The sequence below is a fragment of the Elephas maximus genome, chromosome 5, assembly GCF_024166365.1.
Source record: "Elephas maximus indicus isolate mEleMax1 chromosome 5, mEleMax1 primary haplotype, whole genome shotgun sequence".
NCBI lineage: Eukaryota > Metazoa > Chordata > Mammalia > Proboscidea > Elephantidae > Elephas > Elephas maximus.
The window spans coordinates 30669720-30687835 of record NC_064823.1 but is presented as its reverse complement, the minus strand read 5'-3'; the positions used below and the strand labels follow the sequence as shown (position 1 = coordinate 30687835).

Below are 18116 nucleotides of genomic sequence, written 5' to 3'. Positions count from 1 at the left end.
CTTTTGTCTACTTTATTCACCAATGTGGTATTTCTGAAAACATTTATTTAAGAGACTTCTAATCCTTCTGGTAGCTGAGTTCTCACAGCTCCTATTTTAAGATGTCCCAGTGGCAGAGTCTAGCAAAGATGTGGTGAAACCCATGTGAAATTATTCGCCACACATTAGTATGTAAACACAATTAAGCCCGTGTAAAAAAAAAATTTTTTTTTATACCTTGCTTTTTTTTTTTTTTTTGCTTACTGTAAACCGATGGATACCTTGTTTACTGGTTAATCCGCCCCTGAGCATAGAGGTTAAAAACTTCCCACGTCCTCTACTGTTTATAAAATTACTAAATGTCAGTTTTCCAATCTTTCTTTTGAGTGCTGGGATTTAACCTGTTAGTGCTAGAAGAGCTTTTGCTGTCGCCCCTTCACTCTTACCCCAAATGGGTTCAATCTCCCGTGTGTGAGGCCGCTTTCCTTTGCCTGAAGGTGGGCTGAGCAAAGCAGCGTGACGCAAGAGTGGGCTGTGTCCTGGATGCGAGCGAGCGAGCGAGGGAGCGAGCGCCTCTGCGTTCTTGTGAATGAGCCGATTCGCAGCGCAAATTCACAGCGGCGGCCGGGGCGGCCAGGGCGAGAGCAGCCGAGGCTCTGCGCGCCCCAGTCCTGCCTCCTTGGCAGGATCCCGAAGCTAAGTGCCCATCTTCAAGCGCACCCAAGCGTCTTCTGTCTTTTCAAGTTCTTCATGCTGCCCAACTAAAAGGAGAAAATGGGCACGGGGGATTTTATCTCCATTTCCATGACCGGAGGGGCGCCCTGGGGGTTCCGATTGCAAGGTGGCAAGGAGCAGAAGCTGCCCTTACAAGTCGCTAAGGTAGGACCCTGAAAGCGGTGTTATCACTGCCCTGGGCTGGGTAGGAACGAAGTGGCAACCTGTTGATGGGGGTTTCGGGTTCTGATTAGAAGTCTATATATTATTTTGATTTTTGTTGGTTTGTTTTAAGAAACTTTGCAGCGTACTATGTACAATATATGTAATCAACTTGCAATTAAAAAGAAAGACAGAGAGCCGTATTTATCAACTGACGAAAAAAAAGAAAAAACGACGAAAAGGCCTGGTTAATCATCTCTGACAACCAGTAAGACACTTGGGAACGTTTCGTCTAGGCAATATTAGAATATTCAGTCGAATGATTGTTTTGTGTTATTTTTCTTGGCTCTGGCAGAGGAGAAATGCTCCGCTCAGCATAACCAATCAGCCTAGCTATTTTGGGACTCTTATGAAGTGTTGGTAGTGGCATTATGCAGCATTCAAGAAAAAACCAATTTTGGGCAGTAATTTTTGAAGTCTGATGAAGATGTCATAAAATCTATTCAAAAGAATATCCTTTTAAGGATTTGACAAATGCCAAAGTACAAGTATTCTTTTCCATCATGTGCACTCAAAATAAAATTCAAAGATGTTCAAAATACATTGTAAGTAACTTCGAGGTAACTTTGTAACGCATCTCATAACTATTTAAAATGTTTTATAGATTTTTGTTGCCACTAGATGCTTTGTTTCTTAACTTAATACACTACCAGTTTGTTTGAAGGCTCAAATACTACTTAATTGGAACTCAACTAAGATGAATTTTAAAATGCCTGAAACTAAGCCTACTTTTTTACCTGATTTTAACACTAAATTGTAGAATTATATAAAAGAGCATGCCTGATTAATTTCCTATTTTAGGCTTATATTTAACATAGATCTAGATCTTTATGAAATATATGAAACACTGGCCTTTGTTATTCCTTCCCTTTGGCTTTTACTTTTTTTTTTTTTAATTTCAATGTAAAGAAAGGAGTTTGTTTGAAAATTTCTGCTCCCAGGCATCCATCAGAAAATCCTTTCAGAACGTGATGGTGAAATCCTGCCCCCTAGTGAAAATCTCGAACATCAAGAATGAAGCATAAAACAGGAGATGAAAAGCAGAATGCTTAGAACTGGAAAGTTTCTCAGACATCTCCAGGTCAACTCCTCTAGCTTTAGATGCAGAAAGAGCCCAGAGAGGTTAAGGAGCTTACCTCAAGTCCTCAGCTTTGAGTTGGTAGAGTAATTAAAGGATACAGAAAGGTAGTTTCAGTAGTAATCAACAGCAGGCAATATCAGATAAAATATTAATGCCTGTGTAAAAATTCATGAGACTTGTTCTGAGTCTAGAATAGCTGTTGGCTGTTGGCTGGCTCTGGTTACTGAGATTTGGGTTCTAATCCCAGCTCTGATCTAATTTACAGACTAGCATTAGACAAATCTCTCACCCTTCTTGTCTCAAATGTCGTGTGTGTGTGTGTGTGTGTGTGTGTGTGTGTGTGTGTATACTAGGGGGAGAGAAAGAGATTCAAAGCAGGGTGGTTTTATCTTGCTTAAAAATTCTACAGTCCTAACGATATACAATTGTCAAATCACTTGCCAGCTAGCTGGAATTTGGGGCTTAAGTGCTTAAGAATTGTTATTCTCTGGTGGTTCCTTGGTAGCTAGGCCTTAAGAACAGAGTAGATAGTGAGTTTCTCCTGAGTTTTCTCTACATTGATTTCAAGGTGGAACCACCTTGTGGTGATTCTTGAAAAACTGAAGCAATTTGCTAGTGAAGGGTGCTGTGGAGGCATTCCAGTGCTTTGTGGAGGCATTTCACTGCATCTTCACATTTCTATGATGGTAGCTCTATTGCCAGGACTTAGAGGGTCTGTCAGACTGTATGATCATCAAATCATTCAGTCCTGTACTCCTCCAAAATCATCTTTCCCCAAATACTCAGGCAATATACTTGTTTTGAAAAGACCGTTAATTAAGCATTGGGGCGTTCGCTTTAATTTTCTAGTTTGTGTGTGTGTGTCTCTCTATCCTCTGAAAGAAGAGGAGACTGTAGTCTACACTCCACCTTTTCTCTGTATGTTAAAAAGGGATGACTAGAGAACCTTCTAAGGAGATGTATTTCTAAACTACTATGGCAATGCTCACTTTTGTTGGTCTATTTTTTTTTAATTCAAACTTATTATATTCAATTTCTTACACTAACAGTGTTTATTCTAGAAAGCCCTTGGAGCAAAGTGCTGCTCACCTTCAGAGGTATTTAGGCCATGGCCTCACTGAGATCACTTTTTAAAAAAATCATGAAGTCAACTTGATTCTAGTAATGGCTTCTTACTGAGTTCAAGGTAAAGTGAATGTTGCTTAGGCATAGACTTTCCCCCCATCTTAGAACTGGTGATAACTTATTAGGGCCAAGTCACCTCCAAGTGAGGCTGCAGGGGAAAGATGAAAAAGGCTGGGTGGGAGACGGTAGCTGGCAAATGAAATGCTCATTGTTTTTCAAGAACATGCACAGGATTAAATAGTGACTTGAGCAAAATAGACATTTCTGAAGAAAAGACTTTTTCAAGCAGTGCCTAAACCATGCCCCTTAAATGGGAATTATTATATAAATCATGATTCTATAAATTAAAAAAATTGACATTGAAGCTCAAGGCCATTATATAGAAAGCTTTTGTTTCCAAAAGTAAACTGCATTTTTAAAAGTCCCAAGTAATCAGTAACATTAAACATTAAAAACCTGTTTTTTAAATGTCTTCGTATCTTTTAATATATGTTCTAAATGTATGTGATGGGAAGCAAATCTTCCTAATACAAAGCCATGGGACCTTACGCTGCAAAGTATATTTTCAAGAGATCATCCACAGAAGTGAGTTTATCCTTTGTGTGTGTGCAGACGCCCTTATAAAAAGTATGGCAGCACTTTTACTTTACAGATTCTCTTTTTGGGGACAAGTACTTACTTGGCTGTGTCTCTGGATATGCTCTTGGCAAATCATTTTGGAAAATCTTCATATTAAGACAAGAAATTTTTGTTTTGCAAGCAGATCTTATGTTCAATACAGAAATCACTCGTATTTTGAAAATAATGCATAAGAAATGTTCAGACTGTTTATCCTTTACATCTTTTAATGGAGCTAGAAATTTATTCTTCAAAACTTGTAAGCCATTATTTTATTCGTTTCTTGAGTTCATTTTTAATTCAAAGTTTCAAATAACTGTTTATTAAAATTGAGATGACAAATGGCAATCATTCGTTTCTTGGGGCAGAAGTGGATTTAATGATTCTTCTCTGTTACTGTTTATATGCTCTTTAAAACGTTGAATAAAAAATATATTATTTGGGCAAAGCACACTTCAGATAATATAATTCTCATGCCTTAGTGCCATCAATGAGTTTTCCACAATGTTTCAAATAGAATAATTCCATGAACATAGGTATTTCTAAAGGAGGGAAAAGGATTTTAATGAATTTGAATGTGTATAGATGAGGGTAAATGTTCCTTAATATATATGGAAAGTTAGTAACATCTTTACTAGAAATATATGCCTGATCACTTAATTTTTTATTGATTTTTTTGTGCATTTTCTAGAAATTCCAAAGACAGGCATACTTACAGAAGTCAGAACACACTAGCTACACGTACTAAATAGACATTATAGAAAATCTTAGTTTTAAAATTTCGTGTTTTAAGATAGGCCACTCTTTGTTGCAAGAAGAGAATGTAACAAAGTATTGGTTATGCATGAATTTTACCATTATCTGGATTTGGTACCCATGTAGCTTGCATTTATCAAGCACTTGCCACATGCCAGGAAATGTTCTAAGTAAGTGCTTTGCAAGTATTATCTCTACAAATGGTACCCCACATCTATGAAAGAGGTATGCAACAGATTCTCATTTAAGAGATGGGGAAATTGAGGCACAGAAAGACTAAATTACTTGCCGAGGGTTAAGCTGTAAAAAATTGATAGAATTCGATTAGAGATTTGACTTTAAATAGCAACATTCTACACCTTTCTCTGAGAGGGTAAAGGTGCATTGAGGTTGTCCCAAAAGTGGAATTTATTTTAAAAAATATATATACGCTGCATCCAACCCTGATTAATTGGTCTGGGATACGCCCTGGGCATCAGGATTTGCAAACATTCTGAAGATAATTCTGATGTGTGGTCAAGATTCAGAACTACTGCTGTAGAAAGCTGAGGACAGATATGTCCTCCTCCACTGATAGGTGGCATGGATTATCTATCCTTCCAAGACCTCCCAGCAATCCCTCCAGCTGATATAAGAGAGAGACCAGAGACAGGCCATGTTCTTGGCCTAGCGAGCAGGTCATAAATGGTGGTGAGAAGATTTTCTCTTTCTGAACGAATGATATGTGGCCTGGGGGGAATAGAGGAAGTACTGGGATGCTTTAAAGTGATCATTGTAAAGATTTGGGATGCCTGCAAGAAGGGGAGACTGGCAATTTATTCCCTACATGGATGTCTTCTTGTTCTTTGTTAGTGGATTTGATAGCCTATCTAGTACTTATGTGAATGATGGGGTGGGGGGATAGGGATAAAACTGGAGAAAAATAGAGAAAGAAGGGAGAGAGAGAGAATGAATAAGAATAGATGATTGACTATCATGGAGGTGTCTGGACATAAGCCATCTTGCCAATACCCTACTCAGGAATGCCAAACTCTTAGCAAGGGGCTGCTGGGAGAAAGCTGGCAACTTCAGGACTCACTGGGGGCTATTGAAGAGATTGCACAGGAGCCCAATTTCCCATGTTAGGAAACTATGCAATGGTGAGACCCTGCAGGGTTCTTGGAGGAAACCACACGTGTACCCTGGCATTTGGACACAGCCACAGAGAGGACATTGATGGCCACTCAGCATAAACCAGAGAAGCACAACCAACAAAGAGGGAAGTGCTTCCTCATCCGGTTATGAATACATGTATCTACCTTCCTATTCCATGCCCAATCTCTCCTTACTGTCCCAGGAGGTAGAGGGAAATGGTAAAGAGCAAACTACACCCTACTCTGCATACCAAGCCCTGGAGCCAAAGCTCAGCCACAGCACATAGGGAGAGAGGTTAGACTCAGATATTAGATTGAAGCTTTAATCAGACTGGACTGTTTAATAATCAAAAGCCACTAGATATTTATGAGATCTGAACAAAGTATTGTTAAGAGAGGGATTTGACTTATCGTGGTTGAAAGCAGTTACTAGGAGACTTAAAACGGGTTCGTGTTTACACCGAATGAGTTGAGACGCCTCAGAAACATCAGTTATATCACACAGGTTCATGTTATCAATCGAATGCACTTGATGTGCGTTGTTGTTGTTAATAGGTGCCAAGTGGAGTCAATTCCAACTCATAAGGACCCCTAGTGACAGAGTAGAACTGCTCCATAGGGTTTTCTTGGCTGTAATCTTTACTGAAGCAGATCACCAGGCAGGTTCGAACCATCGACCTTGTGCCACCAGGGCTCCTTTGATGTTAGTTAGCCATGACCTCACCAACTCATATGTGTTTCATTAATGATTGTGTTGATCATTGTTTCCAGGTAGAATGAATGAAAATCTGGCTTTGGGTTTAATAAGAATTGTAAACTACTGCCCTCTGTCTTCTTTTGTTGACTTGCATGCGAATCAGTACTTTAGTAACCTGGGACGGGTTATTTAGTCTAGAGGGTATTTCTTGAATATTACTGTGAGAGTCAAGAACCCTCAATTTAGAAATATGCTAAAATTTATTGGGTATTGAACTAAGGTGAGTGTTGTTGTTTTTAAATAAAGCCATATTCCAAATTTCAAGTCAATATGTAATACAGCTGTGACATACATATTATACCTAACTGGAGAATATTTGCCTATTTCTCATGGTAATGTTTTTAAAGGACATACTAGCTTCCAAAAGAATTTAACCAGTTGATAAGTGCTCAAGAATATAAGCTAATTTGTATATTTGGCTAAATATAATAAAATATACATGTATATATTTCTGATTTTTCCAAGGGTGTTAATATGCATTATCTCACTTGATACAACATTGGCAGATGGGTTGGCGAAGTTTTATTATTCTCAGTTTATAGCTGTAAAAACTGATCCTGAAAAAAAAATCATTTGCAAAAAAAAAAAAAATCAAGCGGTTCAAAGCCAAATATATTTTTTCCCTCCTTGCTAGCAGAGGCACCATGCCATTTTCCTGTATCAGTCTGGATAATGAGACCAGGCCATCTGAAAATTGTTACAACTTCAATACAGAGTTTGCATGAAATAGAATAACACCAAATGTAATACTCAGTTCTTAAAAGCATTTATAACAATTTTTTCTCTTAATGGGCCTGGTGGAAAAGGATTCTAGGAAATGCGTAGCCAAGCTAATGTGCACTGGGAGAAAGACTGGAAAGGGAGCCAGTTTACTTGCAAATAAAAAATATATGAACTCCAAGATGTTTGTGTCTATTTTAACAGATTCATGATGAAGCCAAATGCCATGAGGTTTTTGTTAAAAGAAATGTTGAATTTCTGAATCACCAAACAATCCTTAAGAGTCAGCAATTCAAAAAAAAAAAAAAGGCATGAACAACTTTATAAAGTTAAAAATCTCATTTGAGAAACTAAGTAATATTTGCTCTATGGGGGATATCTGTTTGACCACCTTAATGAAAACATTTTTATAGTATTGAATTGCCTTAGGCACTTTATTTTCCTGAATTATTGGACCATTCTTTTCTTATTATTTGAAAAGTACAGATGGCCAGATTCCTAACAAGTTGTTTCTTCAGACTCTTTATGAAATCCATTGTCACATGGCAGATCAATGGAGATAGTAGCTATTGTTTTCCGTTAGGATGGGCTGGGTGTATTTCCCTTTATAACTAGCATATAACGCTAGTGTGTTTCAGATGAATGTACTAAAAATGATCGTGAGGATGGCACAGGATCGGGCAGTGTTTCGTTGTGTAGTACATAGGGTTGCTGTGAGTTGGAACCAACTGGATGGCACCTAACAACAACAACAAAATGAAAGATCTCAAATATTTTTAAGCCTAAGCCTTTTGGACATTGCAGCTCTTTTCAGTCTTTGCCTGTACATAATTCATTCTTTGCAGCCAATTAAGCTGAACAAGCCTGGGAATAAGATTTGAAACAAAGGTTAATAAAGTTATTTGCCTAGGTTAAAAAAAAAAGTCTAGATTATCCAACAATTATTTTCCTGCCCGTTGGTCTTTGGTTTTCATAATCCTTCTCTCCCATGATTAGCTGCTTTACTGTTAACTTAGAAGCAGTGTCAGTACTCAGTTGATAAAACAAGGAAGTGGATGAGTTTTCCTGGCCAGGATGACAGATTATCAGATTCTACCTTGGCAATACCCCTTCCTTCACACTTTCCTTCATCCCTTTCATCAAAACTTACCTGGCTTGAATTTCACCTTAGGGTACTTTTTTTCTCCCTAAGAAATCTGTAACTATCAATGGGTGTAATTTTTCTCCAGAAAACTTATTGCCTTTAACAGTGTCTTCTGGAGATAACTTTATTCAACAAATACTTATATGATGTTTACTGAGTGCCAGGCACTTTAATCACTTTTTAAATATAGAGAGAACTCTGTGAGGTTATCATTTACAGATCTCCATTACAGAGGCACAGAGAGGAAGACTTTTGCAGGTCACATGGGTAGTAACTGTCAGAGCTGGGATTCAGGGTCAGAGAGTTTGGCTCTAGGGTTTGTTCTAAACGCCTACGCATGACATTTTTGTGTCTAGCATAATTTGAACGGTTAGTTAAGAGGGGAAGAAGGCATCATAACAGACTATGGTGGAGAGATTTTTTTGATCCCTTAAACCAAACCTACTTTTCTTGTTCTGATGTGAAATATAATTTTTCTTACTTAAATTAGTGTCAAATCATTTTATTTGAAACTTTTATTTCCACAACAAATAATTTAGGAAACGAGATAGAAACAGAAACTTGTGTAATTATGTCTTCTGTAGGATAGTTTTTCTTCTTGCAAGGTTTTCTGTGTCTTCTTAAAAAAAAAAACATGACATGCTGATTTTAATTTTGAAGTAAAGGAAGCAAAGTTTCTAGCAGTAGGACCATATTTGAAAAACTATGGAATTCAAGATATCTTAAGGTGAACCTATTAAAGGGTTGTAAATTAATGCATTAGACTTCCCTCAGTAGCTCTCACTCCATTTCCTACTCCCGAAACTTTAGTTCAAGCCCTCGTTATTTGTCTCTTAGATAACCATGTTGGCCCTTTAACTGGTCTCTCTCCTTCTGGTTTCACATTCCTCAGGTTCATGCTACAGAGATCTGCCAGGGAGATTTTTCTAAATCACCTGTTATATCACTGCTTAAAATACTTCAAAGGCTTCACTTTGAAGTAGTTTAAAATACTTCGAATACATCATTGTCATCAAAATAGCTATAGCTTTTTTATCTTATTATATGCAGACATTAGGTTATATGCTTTATGAATTATTTCATTCACAATGGCCCTATTACCCATTTTTACAGATGAGCAAACTGAGTCTTAGAGAAGTCAATAATCTAAGGTCATACAGTTAATAAGTGACAGGTCCAGGACAAGGCCCAGCTTGATGCCAAAGCCCAAGCTCTTAACTGCCACCCTGCAGTTCACAGGGTAATGCCCCATGGCGGCACTCAAAGCCTCCATGGTCTGGTCCCTGCCACACTGTCCAGCCACATCTCCTGTCACTCCCCCAAATATAATTTCAGTCATCTTAAAATACTACAGTTCTCTCAGAACTCTCTACCTTTCTTGCTGTTGTTATTTGCTGTCCAGACGATTCCCACCCATGGCAACCCCATGTGTGTAGAGTAGAACTGCCCAGTAGAGTTTTCCAGGCTTTGACCTTTCAGAAGTAGTTCTCCAGGCCTGTCCATCTAGGTGCCTCTGGATGGGTTGAAATCACCAACCTTTTGGCTAGTAGCCCAGCACTTAATTATGGTCTCAGGGATTCCCCTTTCTTGCCACCAAGGCTTTATCCATGCTGTGATCTCAGCTGGAATGTTCTATCTCTTCCCCTGGTATCTCCCCTAACATGCTTGGAGAAATTTTTACTCACCTGGAAGATTCAGCTCGAAGTCAGCTTTTCAGGCTGTTTGACTCAATTTTCTAGTCAGATGTAAGCACTTGCTCTTTTCTGTTTCCATGATCACACATAGCTTTCCCCTGGCAATTCCATATGTTTTACTGCTATGGCTGCAACTTTGCTCACATATGTGTTTCCTCCATTATACATACCAGTGGTATTCAAAATGTTTGGGTTGTGCCCTATAAATAGAAGTATCCGAGCATATTCCATGTATAAAAACCAAACCCACTGCCATCGAGTCGATTCCAACTCATAACAACCCTATAGGGCAGAGTAGAACTGCCCCATAGAGTTTCCAAGGAGCACCTGGAGGATTCGAACTGCCGGCCTCTTGGTTAGCAGCCGTAGTACTTAACCACTACGCCACCAGGGTTTCCATTCCATGTATATATGTATATATATTCCATGTTATATATCATATGCAATTTTATATATATATATTTATGAAGAAAACCCATTGCCATCGAGTAATTCTGACTCATAGCAACCCTATAGGACAGAGTAGAACTGCCCCATAGGTTTCCAAGGAGCAGCAGCTGGATTTTAACTGCCGACCTTTTTTGGTTAGCAGCCATAAATCTTAACCACTGTGCCACCAGCACTATATATGTATATATATACACACACACACACACACACATAAACAAGGAAACCCAGGGATATACATATGTGTATATATAAAAACAAGAAAACCCTGGTGGCATGGTGGTTAAGAGCTATGGCTGCTAACCAAAAGGTTGGCGGTTTGAATCCACCAGGTGCTCCTCGGAAACCCTATGGAGCAGTTCTACTCTGTCCTATAGGGCCACTTTGAGTTGGAAAGACTCAACAGCAATGGGTGTGGTTTTTTTTTTTTTTTTTTTTTGGTATACATATATATATGTAAAGTCGACGGCAGTGAGTTTTTGTTTTGTTTTGTTTTTTTTGGTATACTGATGAATTATACACATGTGTGGTTTCTAGTGGCCATCAAGTTGGCTCTGACTCATGGAGACCTTTTGTATAACAGAATGAAATGTTGCCTGGTCCTATGCCATCTTCATGGCCATTGGTATGTTTGAGTTCATTCCTGTGGCTATTATGTCAATCCATTTTATTGAGGGTTTCTCTTATTTTTGTTTTCCAAGCATGATGTCCTATCTTAGTGATTAGTCTTTCCTAATTAACGTGTCCAAAGCAAGCGAGTCAAAGTTTCGCCATTCTTGCTTTTAAGGAGCATTCTGATTGCATTTCTTCTAAAACTGATTTGTTCATTCTTTTGGCAGCCCACAGTACATTCACTATTCTTTGCCAACACTACGGTTAGAATGCATCAATTCTTTTGTCTTCCTTTTTCATTATTCAGCTTTCTCATACTTATGAGTTATACATGTACTGCCGAGCTAATATTTTAAGTATGGTATACAACATACAAAACAGAAAATTTAAAAGAATGAGATAAAAATTAAATAAACAACATTGTAAAAACTAATTTTTATTTTACTTTATTAATAGTATAGACAGTCTTTTTATCTCCCTGGCCAGAAATTTCTTAGTGAGAACAATGTGACTGACAGACTTTACGATTTTAAAGTCTTGGTGTGATACCATGTGATAAAATGATTCAAAGGTTTACTGAAATTTTTATTTATTTCAGTAGTTGAGTTTAATGACAGTCATGGCTGAAAAAGGTAACCTCTTAGCATATGTAGATCTAAACTGAGGAACTGAATCATTAGATGATAATTATTTTTTATTCTCATCAGCCAATAATTCAAATGCTTTTGTTGAGATTTGGCCAGTAGATTCCCGTCTCCCTTGATGTTCATCCTATGTTCTCATAAGCTAATTAAAATAAGCTACATATTTATATTTTAGTGTTAAAATCTCACTTGCACTTTTTATTTAGATGACATGAAAATAGTTCAGAAATTCTTTTTCCTAGTTAAGTATGCAAATATGACATTTAAACAAAATAACACACTTTTATCATTTCAACCAGAAAAATCATGTAATAATTGAAACATTTTCAATAACTCTTCAAAATGTTCTCTCTGTTCCACATATTGCTTTGAAAAAAGTTGCTTTCAAAGTAACTCATTGTTAGAATATCATTTTTTATCTTGAAGTGGCTCATTGTATTTCTTAATTCTAAGATATATGCCAGGTAGGAAACTGTGGTGCCGTAGTGGCGGCAGTTCAAATCCGCCAGGCGCTCCTTGGAAACTCTATGAGGCAGTTCTACTCTGTCCCGTAGGGTCGCTGTGAGTCGGAATCGACTCGAAGGCAATGGGCTGGGCATGCCATGTAACCTGCAACTAAGAGCCATTTGTCATTCCAGAAAAGGTCAACAATTGGAGGACATTCACGTATTTGTAAAATAAAACTGTGAAACGTCTTTAAGTTCTACAACTCTTTTAAAAGATTTGCAGGAGATACCAGTGAATCCCTGTAATACAAATCTCTGTTTGATACAAAAACTTTTCCTGATCATTCTCCATGACATTGGAACGTATTGTAGAGATTCCAGTATATTTTAAATACATATTTCTGTAAAATTAACAATACTGATGTCATCCTGCAGCACTTCTTTTGCAATTCTACACATTTTTTTTTTTTGCTGCACTCATTTACCTACAAATAATGCAGTGGATGTATAGGATGTTAGGCACCTTCATAACTTTACCCTGAAATCTTTTTGTTAACCCTTGTTAAAGCAGCGGCTGCATCAATGGGTTTATTTGCACAGTTTTTCCATAAAACATTGTTTTTTTTTAAGTAAAGAATTCACTTACTGTGGGGAGTTTATCTCCTTTGGTGCCTTTTGTATTGGGCCCCCAAAGAAGTAATTTTTTGTCTACTTCAGTATTGAAATGGAATCTAGCAAATACCGTAAGCTGGGACATGCTGGAAATATGTGTTCCTTCATCCAACTTTACAGCAAACCTCCTACAATCTGTGGCTTGTTCTAATATTATTTCTACCAATTTCTTGACATTTTTTTCTTTGCATCTTCAACTGTATTTGCTGACAAAAAATATATCTTGGTTTGTTTCCATATTTTAGCCATTTTTATTCCATCCATTAACAGTAAGATTTTCGTTATTGGTTTAAATATTGTAAAATTTTAAATTGAGGATTACCTGACTTCAACCACTGTTGAATAAACAAGTGTAGAGCTTTTTCGTGTTCTGAACGCTTAGATCTTAAATACCTTCCTAATCCTGGTTGCTTGCATCAAGGAGCACAGTAGGGCAAACTTCCTCTATAATGACGCTTTGTAGTTGTTGGGTACCAATGAGTCGGTTCCGACTTATAGTGACCATATGTACAACAGAATGAAGCACTGCCCAGTCCTGCACCATCCTTACAATCATTGTTATGCTTGAGCCCATTGTTGGAGCCACTGTGTCAATCGATCTCATTGAGGGTCTTCTTCTTTGCTGACCCTCTACTTTACCAAGCACGATATCATTCTCCAGGGACTAATCCCTCCTGGCAACACGTCCAAAGCATGTGAGATGTAGTCTTGCTATCTTTGCTTCTGAGGAGCATTCTGGTTGTACTTCTTCCAAGACAGATTTGTTTGTTCTTTCGGCAGCCCATGGTATATTCAATATTCTTCACCAACACCACAATTCAAAGGTATCAGTTCTTCTTTGATCTTCTTTATTCATGGTTCAGCTTTCACATGCACAGGAGGCGATTGAAAATACCATGGCTTGGGTCAGGTGCACCTTAGTCTTCAAGGTGACATCTTTGCTTTTCAACACATTAAAGAGGTATTGCAGCACATTTACCCAATGCAATGCATCTTTTGATTTCTTGACTGCTGCTTCCATGGGTGTTGATTGTGGATCTAAGTTAAATGAAATCCTTGACAACTTCAATCTTTTCCCAGTTTATCATGATGTTGCTTAGTGGTCCAGTTGTGAGGATTTTTGTTTTCTTTATGTTAAGCTGTAATCCATACTGAAGGTGGTGGTCTTTGACCTGCATCAATAAGTGCTTCAAGTCCTCTTCACTTTCAGCAAGCAAGGTTGTGTCATCTGCATAACACAGGTTGTTAATGAGTCTTCCTCCAGTACTGAAGCCCCATTCTTCTTCCTAGATTATTTGCTCAGCATACAGATTGAATTAAAAAAAAAAAAAAAAAACCCACTGGTGTCAAGTCAGTTCTGACTCATAGTGACCCTATAGGACAGGGTAGAACTGCTCCGTAGGGTTTCCAAGGAGCACCTGGTGGATTTGAACTGCTGACCCTTTGGTTAGCAGCTGTAGCACTTAGCCACTACAGCATCAGGGTTTCTTCCACAGATTGAATAGATATGGTGAAAGGATACAACACTGACACACATTTTTCCTGACTTTAAACCATTCAGTATCTGCTTGTTCTGTTCAAATGACTGCTTCTTGATCTATGCATAGGTTCCTCATGAGCACAATTAAGAGTTCTGGAATTTCCATTCTTCGCAATGTTATCCAGTTTATTATGATCCACACTGCTGAATGCGTTTGCATAGTCAATAAACCACAGGTAAATGTCTTTCTGGTATTCTCTGCTTTCAGCCAGGATCCATCAGATATCAGCAGTAATATCCCTGGTTCTGCTCCTCTTCTGAATCTGGCTTGAGTTTCTGGCAGTTCCCTATCAATATACTGCTGCAGCTGCTTTTATAATGACATTTTATAGATACATGCACACATACCTATACATATATATGTATAGGTATATAAAGACTATATATGTAATGACTATATATATATGTATAACACATTGCCACAGAGTCGATACCAACTCATAGCGTCCCTATAGGATGGAGTAGAACGGCCCCATAGGGTTTCCAAGGAGCAGCCTGTGGATTTGAACTACCGATCTTTTGGTTAGCAGCTGTAGCTGTTAACCACTGCACCATTAGGGCTCCAGGTACGATATACATGTTCCAAATTATCTTCTTGATAATTTTGAATACTTTACCTACCTGTCAAACCTGATTACATAGTAATTGTTTTTAATCTCACAATAAGGCTAATGAAGCATCTAGGAATAGGAATATAGAGAAGAGTCAGCTCTGCCATACTCTTGCTGTTCTCTTGTGCTTAAAAGGTAAATATTATCTTAAATTAATAGTTTCCTTGCAGTCATATTTAAAAAATTGTGCTATTTTGTGAGAATGTATTTAGTCAGAACTTGATACCAGTGTGGAAATTCACTTATCTAGGAACAGTGAAGCATATATATATTGCAGTATGCTGAAAGAGAATGAATATGTGAGGAAGCCCCTGTTCCCTCTGCCATGTTGAAGCTCCCCTTTTCAATGACACCACCTCAAGTACCATATGAAATATGTAACTCTCTATGTCACAGACCAGACTGGAATAGGTAGCAGTGTCAGTTCATATATTACAGTAGATTAAATGTAAGTTAACACTCATTTTTTAGATGAAAATAGATGTATATGGAAGTTCCAGTTGGCTTGGCAGCTATGTGTGGGAAGAGAATTGCAGGCACGGGGTACTACAAGTACAGGAACCCTGAGATACAAGCATGCTGGGCACGTTCAAAAAACAATAAAGATGCCAGTGTAGTTGGCACATACTTCCATGAGAAATAAAGTTCTAAAAAAGTTCTCTCTTTCACAATGATAAAAACTCTCTCTCCTGGGAGCCTGATAATGTGGTTATTTTCCCATCGTTAAATGATTAACGTACTAGTCCTGCAAGAACAACTTTGAACTGTGGTCTTCTTATTTCCTCTTACTCATTTTGCCTTTTTATAATGCAGCAGACTATGGTACTTATCAGCCTCTAGAGCACTTTGTTTAAATGAATAACCACCACTTCTTATGTAGAGGCTTGGTTAAAAATAATATTAAAGTAATCTTTCCTCTTCCTCTGAAATTGGTCCTCCCAATGAAAGAAGAGGAATTTAAGGAATGTCAAGAAAAATTTGATACATAGACCTTCTTTATTTTGACCTCGATGTCTGATCTAGAGCAAAGGAGAGTTTTCTTGTATTTTCTAGTGTGTCTTAATTTGAGTTCTCCAGAAAAGAAATGATCTTATTTAGATATTGTGTGGAAACTGACTTATTGAAAGAACAAAAGCATTTCACACTGGTTGCTATGTAGGTTTAAGCAGATTTTTTAAGACTCAGTTTCCCATCTACAGAATGAGGTACTATGTAATAAAATTGCTTTTTTTTTTTAGGTAAAAAATGTTGGAATACTGTTCAGCTTTACAGGTAAAGAATCTAAAGCAAAAAGAACCATTGAACAGTATGTTTACTGTAGCGCTCTGTAAGGATTGTGTGTTAAGACCCTGACCCATGCTAAGCACTTAGTAAAGGGATCTGTCATCGTATTTATTATTATCCTCAACAGAGAAGGAAGCAACTAACTTCTACACAAGTTTTATTTTCTTCAGAGATTAAGAAAAAGAGTAGTACGATTTCTTGTAGACTAGATATACAAATGAAAGTTGAGAGCACAAAAGCCAAATGGAAGAATTTATGATGGTTCTATTTCACCATGTCTAAGTTTTCATTTTTGATGAATGACTTGATATTTTACAGTGCGTTCACAGTATCAATTACTGTAAGATTTCTTAATGATGCAGTTTAATTGGTTTAAGGCCATGAGTCCTAAAATTATGTATTTTACAAGGCCAAATAAAATCAAATGATTGTTCCACTTAAAAGTAGTATAGATTTTTAAAATTATTTTCTTTATTTTATTGTAGTAAATTGATCTATAACCTAACATTTGCCATTTTACGTTATTCACATGTAATAGTATAGATTTTTGAAAGGAAATACCTCAAGCTATTAAGAATTAATTGTGTATAATTCTGCTGACTGACTCAGAATGATTGCTTCTGACTCTTTCAATCATACTAGTCTCTGTGCCTCAGTTTCCTCATTTGTAACACAGGGATAGTGATAGCATCTATCTAAGGTTTTTTTTCAGGATTAGAAGTTACCCATGTAGACGACTTAGTGCACAGGAAATGTTTAAGGCTTGTCAAAAATTACTGCGATCGTGTTTGTGGTTATTCTAATTTTATTTAACCAACTTGCATGAAATAGAAGGGATATCTGCTTTCTTCCACGCAATGTTTTTTTGGAACCTGAATCTCAATGTCACTGGAAAGGGTCCTGCAGGCCTGGGGTCTCTCCCTGTGAGGTGGCATTTAATGGTTTCAGAATGTTGCCTCACCCTCACTGAATAACCCACTGCCTTTAATTGGAAACAGCATATGGAAATCATCACAAAGAGAAGGAATCATTTCAAGTGCTTTGAAAATATAAAAGAAAATAAATAGTCCCTGGTAAGTAAATATAGGACACTGATCTCTGAATAGTCAGGAAAGTTCTTTGCCAGGGCCTTGGGCGAAGGCTAATGAGCACTTGGTTCCCTCCCCTACCCCACCCCTGCACCCTTGTCTTCTAAATTAGAAGAAGTTATTACTATATAAGGCTGCTTGTTCTAAGTAAATGATAATACATTAAACTCCTTGTTGTTTTTTAGCTTTTCAAACAGTGGTGAGTTCTTTTCATCAGTCAAGATCAAGCTAAAGTGAAAAAAAACTCTGTGAAGTGCTTAGGCCTTGGAAGTCAGATAATACCCTAGAAGTCACCTTTATTATTTCTTCTTTCATGAAAACATAACATTTCCCATTGGATGGTGCTCAGCATGACTGATGTTAGATGTAATTGTGTAAATATTATATTACATTTATTGGCTGCTGCAGGGAGTCAAAACTCAGTGATCCATTTTCAAGTCTAATCTTTTGGCTGCCTGCCTGCCAGATGAGGAAATATTGATCAGAACAATTCCATCCTGGGGCAAAGCTGCAGTCAGGGAGAGGAAGCTCATCACTCTGTTTTCTCCCCGTGCCAAGATGACCATTTTGCTTCATGCTGAGCACGTTACCATGGGCTCCTCAGCTACAAACACAGGATGGAGAATAGACACAAATTGGATTAAGGATTCTATTATGTTATTATTTCATTACCTTTTTTTTTTTTTTTTTTTTTTTACCTTCAACTACCCTGGTTCTCTCCTCTGCTTCTCTTTCTTATTTAGGAAGGACTTTTTTTTTCTACTGTCTTCACTGCCACCATTCTCTTAATTCTCATTCTTTATTTAGTCCTTTTTACGCCTCTCTTTTC

General features: G+C 37.6%; 1 protein-coding gene across 1 annotated transcript in view; it reads left to right on the top strand.

Annotated features, from left to right (window-relative positions):
* Positions 1-541: 541 nt before the first annotated feature.
* The window catches only part of SYNPO2 (synaptopodin 2), a 230198-nt gene continuing 212623 nt past the window's right edge, over positions 542-18116 (top strand). The window contains exon 1 of the mRNA XM_049885419.1: positions 542-858. Coding sequence (XP_049741376.1) covers positions 754-858 — 105 coding nt within the window. The 5' untranslated portion in view covers positions 542-753. The remainder of the gene's footprint in view (positions 859-18116) is intronic.